Here is an 8,995-nt window from a genome sequence, read left to right on the forward strand (position 1 = left end):
CACACTTATACATGTAGTCCATAATGGAAAACATTACATTCAAGCAAGAACATAATCCTCCACACGAAGGTCCAGACCCTCTATGGAACCCAGAACCTCCTGACAGTGAGATGACAACGCTGGCTTTATTACCTGCTCGTCTGACCGGATGAACAGAAGTCATACTTACAGCATGTCGTCTAAAATATGATAATAAAAAAAAGTCACACTTTGGACGACATTATAGAAGTATGACTTCTTTGTGCTATTTCTGACAACATGCTATAAGTATGACTTCCGTTAACCTGATGGATGGCAACACAGTGGTGCAGTTCAGTGTTGTCATCTCAATCTAAAGGTTCTGGGTTCGATTCCCACCTGGGTGTGTCTACGTGGAATTTGCATGTTCCTGCAAAACTAATAACCTAAACGTAAAGTTTGTCATACATGTCATCTAAAATATGTTTTATTATTAAAACACACTTATGCATATAGTCCAGAATTTAAAACATTACATTCCCAGAAGCTCCTGATTGTGAGATGACAACATTGGCTTTGAACTGCATGTATATACAATATGCTAATATATATATAAAAAATGGAAACTACAACGTGCACTTTAAAAAATTAAACTAGAATTAAAAAAAAACAGTTATGTACACTTATGAAGGAAAACCTGGACTCATTAATGCGGGTTTCTTTCTCCAGAGTAGAAGAACGTCAGAGGTCAGACTGTGGTGTTAGGTCAGAGGTCAGAGGTCAGACCGGGGACCTCCAGCACCTCCCGGTTCAGACTCTGCACAGCTTCAGAGGGAAGTTCTCGGTGATCAGATGGTCGTCGTGGAGCACGATGACGATGTTGACTTCAAACTCTGAAGGACAGAAACACGTTTGAAAGGTGTGACGCTGCTCAACAGCTCCTCAGTGAAGATCTGCTCACAACAGGAAACAGATCGAACGTCGGCGGCGGTTTGACTGACCGACTTTGAAGTTGGTGGTCTCCAGCGTGGGGCAGGTGAACAGTCGGGGGAACACCATGTAGATGGGGATGGGGAGGCCGTGGCACACGTCGCCTTCAGCGATCTGGATGTTCTGGATCTCCGTGGCGTCTCTGGCGTATCCTTCGGCGCAGCCTGAACGCAGCACACATTTCAAACCCCGCCGCCACACCGAGAGCTGGACGTGAAGGTCGTCGGTACCAACTCACCGCAGGTCTCCACCCGGACCAGCTGCAGCTCGATGCTCTTGACGGGGACGTCGGAGTTCTCCACCACCACCTCTCCGGTCAGCGGCTGGCTGATCACACAGCTGGTGGCGTCCAAATGGCCTCTGATGAGAAACTTTGGCAGCGCCCCCCTCTGGGGACAGGAAGGACGTTCGTCCAGTCAGTGTTGAATTAAACTGAGTCAAGCTTTAAAAAGTATATATTGTTATTATTATATATGTATTTAAAAAGAGTATGTGAAGGGGTGTCACCTCGCGGACGTTCTGCAGGGTGTCTGGAGTGATGTTGAAGTTCACCGGAGTCGGAACCACTTTAGCTTTCTGTGGCTGAAAAACAAACAGACGCTTATTATACACACACACACACACACACACACACACACACACACACACACACACACACACACACACACACACACACACACACACACACACACACACACACACACACACACACACATATATATACACAGACCCCATTCCAGGTCTGAACCTGGTCTTAGTCCTAAAACTCCTGAGGCCTCGTTTCCATGGTGACAGCAGTCTGTCCCACAGCAGGTAGGTTTCACTCACCTGACAGTGAATGATGAACTCACAGTTCCTGCTCAGGTCTTTGGCCAGCAGGGAGCGCTTCATGTCGCAGCGCAGCGTGTACTGAGGAAGAAGAAGAAGAAGAAGAAGAAGAAGAAGAAGAACTCTTGAGTTTGCTGGTAGGACACCAGAAGAAGAAAGAACTATTTAAATTGTACATAAATTATTGAATTATTCCAGCGGGTTTGAAAGGGTTGGGCTCTGCGCTGCGGTGGGTCAATGAACTGTGCGAGGGGGCGGGGCTCTGACAGAAATGTTTCAGAAATGACAGACTACAATCACTTTTATGTACAAACAGCTTCAGCACACATCCGAACCGACCTGGATGTTGACGAAGACCCCGTGGTACGTCTCGTAGAGCACTTTGTTGCCCTTCGTGTGCAGCGGGAACTCGAAGGGAATCTCCGTCTTGCCTCCGGGGATTTTTCCCGCCTTCGCCACCTCGATGTTGCTGCTGATCAGCTGGATGGGCTGCGACGCGGTTTAATTAGCAACAGTTTAATAAAGTCATCGTCTCAAAGACGTCCGTGTAATAAACGTCCGTGAAACGCAGAACGAGGTGTCGGCGGAGACGTTCACGGGAAAATGACTCGTTAATTTCCTGTTTTTACGACCAATAATCTTTCCTGCTAATTAAACTTGATTGATTGTTTCAGTAAAAGTGAGGATGTGTATTTAGCGGTTCTGTTATGGTTCTGATAAATATAACTTCTCGGTGTCAGAGCGGTTTGACCAAATGGTCGTGAGGGCGTCTGAAAGGTTCACCTTGACGGAGTTGTAGAAGGCCTCGAAGACGCCGACGCTCTTGGAGCTGAGCTGCAGGTTCACCAGGCCCTCCATGCTCAGAGAGATGCCGTGGTGCTGCAGCGCCTCCTTACACACCAGCACGATGACGCCGGCCACCGACTCCTGCACACAACAAATTAAAAACTGTTCACCGTCTCAGCCGCTCCGCCTGGTAATTAAAACCTCGCGCCCAGAAAGTGTCGCAGGGTTTTCGAGGTCATTTTGGAAAATTATCACGAGAAAATGTACGTTAAAAAATAACCCCGTCTGCCATTACAATCTAATATTGGTAACACGAAGCTTATAGTGCATCTATAGTGGTTCAGGTGATGCACCTGTTATTAATGGAGGGAAAACCCAGCGTCACATCCATGAAACTGATTATCACCATCAGTCCTGTCAATATCATCTCAGATATAATCTTTTTTGCTCCTTTTAAAGTTGAAAAATCTGTTAAGACATTTCAGATAAAATGTGAATTCTGTCTGGAACCAACTTTTTCTTTTTTGAAACCTTAAATTTATTTGTGAACTTTTAAAAAAGGGACATTTCACTGCTTTTCTCACACATTAGTCCACATTAAACCACATTAGACCACATTAGTCCACATTAAACCACATTAGACCACATTAAACCACATTAGACCACATTAAACCACATTAGACCACATTAGACCACATTAGACTTGGTCCTGATCTAAAACCACCTGACTAAAGTAAGTCATACCTGGACTACATTTCAGAAACTGTGTTTTAAACCGTCTCTGTGATAATGTAGTCCAGGTCTGACCTGTCTAAGTACAGTCGGTTTAGATCTGGACCAGGTCTAATGTGGTCTAATGTGGTCTACTGTGGTTTAATGTGGACTAATGTGGTTTAATGTGGTCTAATGTGGTTTAATGTGGTCTACTGTGGTTTAATGTGGACTAATGTAGTCTAATGTGGTTTAATGTGGTCTAATGTGGACTAATGTGGTCTAATGTGGTCTAATGTGGACTAATGTGGACTAATGTGGTCTAATGTGGTTTAATGTGGTCTAATGTGGACTAATGTGGTCTAATGTGGTTTAATGTGGTCTAATGTGGTCTAATGTGGACTAATGTGGTCTAATGTGGACTAATGTGGACTAATGTGGTTTAATGTGGACTAATGTGGTCTAATGTGGTCTAATGTGGTTTAATGTGGACTAATGTGGTCTAATGTGGACTAATGTGGTCTAATGTGGACTAATGTGGTTTAATGTGGTCTAATGTGGACTAATGTGGTCTAATGTGGACTAATGTGGTCTAATGTGGTCTAATGTGGACTAATGTGGTTTAATGTGGACTAATGTGGTCTAATGTGGACTAATGTGGTCTAATGTGGTTTAATGTGGACTAATGTGGTCTAATGTGGACTAATGTGGTCTAATGTGGACTAATGTGGTTTAATGTGGTCTAATGTGGTTTAATGATGTAAAATAAATGAAAGCATTAAATATTTTCACAAATACAATAAAAGTTTCTTAAAGCTCCACAAAGAGTTTAGACGTTATCTAAAATGTCTAAAAGGCTTTTGCAGCATTAAAATGTGTAAAAACAGAGAATCAGTAGCTCAGAGCTGTCAATCAATGGAAGCTGACTTCCGGTCAGGGGAGCTGCACATGACTGACAGGTGATCATCTGAGGGGGGGGGGGGGGGGGCATATTTGACTTTAACCACAATCAGGTGCGGGTCATGTGAGGGCTACTAGTTAGCTGATTAACCAGCTGGTTAACTGACAGTTATAAATAAAGACAGACACGTTAAAGGTGTCGTTAGCTGAGCAGGCTACGTGAGATGCTAACTGTGGCTAACGAAGCTACTCACCCCCTCGTGATAAACCTTGTTGGCTCTTTTCAGTCGGATATCCAAAGTCACGCTCATGTCGGACCTTTAATACGTCACACAGACGCTTTCATTCAACTTTCCCGGACCCTGAATTCTTCTTATTAACGCCGCGAACACACAAACAAACCGGTGTTAGCGCTCCCAGCTGTTAGCCCTCCCAGCTGTTAGCCTAGCTTTCACTCCGTTAGCTTGGACACGACATCCGGTCGAGGACTTCAGAATAAAATGTCCCCTGGTGCTCATCCAGACTATAAAAAAGACAAGTACATTCACTCAAGTTCTGTATTTACGTACAATTTGAAGGCACTTTTACTTTACTTGGGTTTTTCCATTTGATGCCATTTTATACTTAAACTCAGCTGCATTTTTTAATATTTTATATTTAATATTTTTTACTGCTATTTTATTGCTTTCTATTATTCTATTATTATCTATTGCTTCTGTATGCTGCTGTAGCGAAAAAAAATTCCCCTCGGGGATTAATAAAGTAACTACCTAACCTAACCTAACCTAACCTAACCTAACCTAACTCTAACCTAACCTAACTCTAACCTAACCTAACCTAACCTAACCTAACTCTAACCTAACCTAACCTAACCTAACCTAACTCTAACCTAACCTAACCTAACCTAACCTAACCTAACCTAACCTAACCTAACCTAGCCTAACCTAACCTAACCTAACCTAACCTAACCTAACTCTAACTCTAACCTAACCTAACCTAACCTAACCTAACCTAACCTAACCTAACCATTTATCAGACAGCTTCAGTTACTTTTCAGATCAATATTTTATACCAAAAATATTTAATCAGTTGGTATGTAAGCATTCATTTACACATTTAGACACTTCAGTGTTATTATATATTGAAATGTAGCTCTATCATGACAACATTAAAACGCTGTTGACATGTCAATGAAGTAATATTCCATTAATATGATTAATATATAAAAACTCTAAAATTGGCCCGTCAACTCACTGGAGGTAAAAAAATAAATCCCAGTATTGATATAAGATGAATGCATCTTTCAGGTTGATGTTCAGACTCAAAGTTCCTGTTGACCTTTGTGTCTGTGACAGTAGAAGATCAGTTGGACCAGCAGGTTGTTTGGACCAGACACATTCAGTAAAGGCCCGTCCAAGCTCGCTGGTGTTGCCACAACAAAAGCCAGCTGACTGAAACAGTGGAGCTGCTGGTTGGACGTGTTCTGTCCTTCAAAAGGTTCGTTCAACTAGTTTATTCCCTTAAATGGTTGGAAGTCAGCGTCAGGATCAGCAAATTTACTCTGATAAATATAAAAGTCGTATATAAAAAAATGTAACCTAAATAAACATCAGCGAAATGTGCTTAGAAGTGTAACATTTGTGCTCAATTCTAGTGTTTGTGTAAATGTACTTTCCACCATTAATATACAGGTTCGTTGGTGGCTAGAAACGGTCCCAGCATGCATTGCAAGGCATTCATTTTCAGTTTCCACATTCTTTTTTTTATTTTTACAGAATAAAGAGACTTTGTTTTTTTAACCAAACAAAAGCGATTAATTGTTATGAGCTTCCATAATAATGTACCACCAAGCCCAGTGTATTATTATTGCATTATAATGTATAAATGTCTGTCCTACAACACAACAGCTTCTGTTTTCCAAGAAAATTGTCATGTAGAAAGACTTAAGCATATTGTAAATGTTTAATAGGCACTAACATAACATAACAAATTCATAAATCTGACCAAGATTATTCAACATAAGCATTTTACATGATGCTGAGGTTGTTGGGACGTCACCGTGCTGCGTTCAGGAACTCGCTCTGAACTTTTAGATTTGCCCCTCATACATGTGTCCTCTAGTCCTTCTTATAGTCCTCCTCCAGTTTCAGCTTCTCTGTGTGGTTGCTGAGGAAGGCTGCGTCGTTGCTCACTTGGACCTTGTCAAAGAAGTTAAAATCTGCCACATAGCGCCCCCCGGTGGTGCTGAACAGCACCGGCTTGAACTCGTAGCCCCACAGGATCTCCTGAGGGACGAAGGAGGTGCGGCTCTGACACGTGGCCGCCGTCGACTCCATGGTGGCGTTGAGGGTGACGAGCAGCTCGAAGTCACGAGTCTGCAGGTTCTCGGCGGTCAGCCCGGCCAGCGGGCTGCGCTCGTCCAGGACGTGGTAGAAGGTGAGCGGGAGGATGAGGAAGGGGCACTCGTCACTGGAGTCCATGTAGAAATCCACTGAGCTCTGGTGGACCTGAGTCTTCTCGCCTTCCTCGGTCACCTTGGAGTGAAGGAGCTTCCCCGTCAGCTGGCACTGGATCAGGAGGCTCTTCCTCATGTTGGCCACCCTCACCATCAGACACAGCTTGCCCTGGTGCCAGCAGATCACCGCCGACTGGCTGAACTTGATGGTCTCCGCTCGCTTCTTGGGCCGAGCCAGTTTGGCGAGGAAGGCGCCGGTGACGAAGATCTCGGCGAGGCCGGTGATGACGAGCTGAGCCACCAGAGTGAAGATGGCCAGAGGACATTCCTCGGAGATGTAACGAAAGCCGTAACCGATGGTGGTCTGAGACTCCAGCGAGAACAGGAAGGCTCCGGTGAGCGTCTCCACGTTCATGACGCAGAGCGTGTGGTTGGAGTTCAGGCCGGCCTCGAAGTCTCCGTTGACCATGCCGATGAAGTAGAAGATGACGCCGAAGATGAACCAGGTCATGACGAAGGTGGAGGCGAACAGAGTGAGCTTGTAGCGCCACTTCATGTCCACCACCGTCGTCCAGATGTCGTGCAGGTACAGCTTCACCATCCCCTCCACGTTGTCGATCCGCACGTTGTTGTGGCCGTCTTTGGACACGATCCGTCGCGGGACCTCTGACTTCCTGTTGGCCATGTCGCTGCAATCAAAAGCTGAGGAGTTCGAAAGCTGAGATCTTAGTTTGGCATCACCGACAGAAGAGCTGACAAAAGAGATGAAAAATGATACGATTATTATCTCGCCGGAGAAACAGGGTGGACACACCTCGATACTCATTCAAGGAGTTTTCTTTACAGTCGCTGTGAAACAACACCGATGTCAACAAAACAGTCAAATGTATGTTTAAAATCAACATATGACATTTGGATTTTTTAAAGTTTGGACAGAACCAGCTAGCTTCCTTAGCATATTTCCAGCAATTATGCTAAGCTAACTACCTGTTTAGCCTACAGATTTGAAAGTATTTCAATCTTGTCAAGAAAACAAACACTGCTTGACATAAATTTCACTTCCTTTAAGAATAACTTGTAGACTGGGAAGTTCTTTGAGTTTTAAAAGTCTTGTCTGCCTTTTATGTTGCTTACAGATCTGCAAAATCTGCAGGCCAAAAAAAAACAAAAGAACTGCAAATATCAGGAGAAATCCAGAAGAGGATGTTTTTATGTCATATTTCCTAATTTGAGGGAAGTTTCAAGCCTCTAAAAGATGTTTTTATTTACAACAAAAGGACAAATTTGACGCCGGCATATCTTCAAGTAGTTATTGAATATTACGATGGATAAATCCTTCAGTAGACGTTGTATCTTCAAATGTACACAGATTGTGAAGATGGTGGTTCAGGTCCATCTAAAAAAAATTCACCTGCAGAAATGCATCATACAGTTACTGTTACATGTAAAAACAACTAACATCCCCAATGCTGCAGATATTCAGGCCATAAAACAAGCTGAGAAAAAGCTTTTAAAGTCCTGTTGTAATGTGGAAATTACACAATCAGTCATGAAGGGAGAAGGAAGTTGTTAATTGAATGTATTTCTACAGTTGTGAAATAACCCAGTAAAACACCTCAACAGTATATCTGGTACCAATCACGCAAAAACTTGGATTGGTCCTTTAAAGTTAAGCAGAGATTTGCATGTAATAGAAGTTACAAAACAATAAAGTGAAAAAATGAGAGATTTAATGTGTGAAATCTTTCAGTGTCAACATCAGAAAGTCCTGTTAGACAAAGTTGAAAGTTAATCTCGAGGTTATCCATTACAGGACCCGAGAACACTTTAAATAATCATTGATTGGCTGATAAATCTGTATTATACTCACGTCCTGTTGTGCTTGAATAGTCTCAGATGTTCGTCTCCACTCGTCTCCGGGTCACAAACAACCAGTCAGATGAAGCTGCGTGAGGACGTCTCGTTCAGTGTCTTATTTCTGCTTTTGTTCCGAGTTGAGAGCTGTGAACTTTAGCACAGAGGAATTGAGGTTAGAACAGAGATGAGAGACAAAGCCGGGCCGTAAAACGCTGCTCTGCCTGTGGGTTGGCTTTAAATCGCCGCGGCCCCGCCCACCTCTACCTGTCCACAGGTGGGAACAACAAACCCAGGGACACTTACGTTTGTTTTTGGCTCTTTTTTACGGTTGTTGTTGCTTTAAACACACACCTGGATTTACAGGTTGGCCTTCACTCTTCAACTGAAAAAGGCTGAACACCATTTTTATGTTCTGGCAGCAGGGAGGAAAACATAAAGAAAAAGGGAAAATAAAGGAAACGGAATCAGTGAAAGTAATTGAAGTGGGGCACAAAATATAATTAAATAGAT

At 43.3% G+C, this 8,995-nt stretch overlaps 2 protein-coding genes across 3 annotated transcripts; both read right to left on the minus strand.

The window, feature by feature from the left end:
- Window positions 1-611: 611 nt before the first annotated feature.
- On the minus strand, window positions 612-4,625 carry vps26c (VPS26 endosomal protein sorting factor C). 2 transcript variants are annotated; one of them, XM_069709694.1, is made up of 8 exons: window positions 4,428-4,625; window positions 2,560-2,703; window positions 2,116-2,265; window positions 1,777-1,857; window positions 1,456-1,530; window positions 1,187-1,337; window positions 960-1,112; window positions 612-851 (listed from the first exon to the last, which is right to left on the minus strand). In XM_069709694.1, exons 1-8 carry the CDS (start codon window positions 4,482-4,484, stop codon window positions 769-771), a joined length of 894 nt encoding a protein of 297 aa, XP_069565795.1. In that variant the 5' UTR covers window positions 4,485-4,625; the 3' UTR covers window positions 612-768. The 2 variants fall into 2 exon arrangements, with proteins under 2 accessions (XP_069565795.1, XP_069565796.1); XM_069709695.1 differs by lacking the exon at window positions 2,116-2,265.
- Window positions 4,626-6,116: 1,491 nt separating this feature from the next.
- On the minus strand, window positions 6,117-8,625 carry kcnj15 (potassium inwardly rectifying channel subfamily J member 15). Its single transcript, XM_069709693.1, has 2 exons — window positions 8,499-8,625; window positions 6,117-7,380 (listed from the first exon to the last, which is right to left on the minus strand). The coding sequence occupies exon 2, from the start codon at window positions 7,311-7,313 to the stop codon at window positions 6,291-6,293; it is 1,023 nt and encodes a 340-aa protein (XP_069565794.1). The 5' UTR covers window positions 7,314-7,380; window positions 8,499-8,625; the 3' UTR covers window positions 6,117-6,290.
- Between the last annotated feature and the right edge of the window lie 370 nt (window positions 8,626-8,995).

Source organism: Brachyistius frenatus, unplaced genomic scaffold, assembly GCF_029030835.1.
Source record: "Brachyistius frenatus isolate BFR_SWC_R1_liver_20210118 unplaced genomic scaffold, ASM2903083v1 Contig_84, whole genome shotgun sequence".
In the NCBI taxonomy this organism is placed as follows: domain Eukaryota; kingdom Metazoa; phylum Chordata; class Actinopteri; family Embiotocidae; genus Brachyistius; species Brachyistius frenatus.

What these genes read in the sequence shown, in the direction of transcription:
- kcnj15 (XM_069709693.1), bottom strand. Translation starts at nt 7,313, where the DNA reads ATGGCCAACAGGAAGTCAGAGGTCCCGCGACGGATCGTGTCCAAAGAC.
- vps26c (XM_069709694.1), bottom strand. Translation starts at nt 4,484, where the DNA reads ATGAGCGTGACTTTGGATATCCGACTGAAAAGAGCCAACAAGGTTTAT. An exon ending in CCTTCTACAACTCCGTCAAG is followed by an intron (nt 2,266 to 2,559) that starts GTGAACCTTTCA and finishes ACCGCGTCGCAG; the next exon opens with CCCATCCAGCTGATCAGCAG. An exon ending in AGTTCATCATTCACTGTCAG is followed by an intron (nt 1,531 to 1,776) that starts GTGAGTGAAACC and finishes TTTGTTTTTCAG; the next exon opens with CCACAGAAAGCTAAAGTGGT.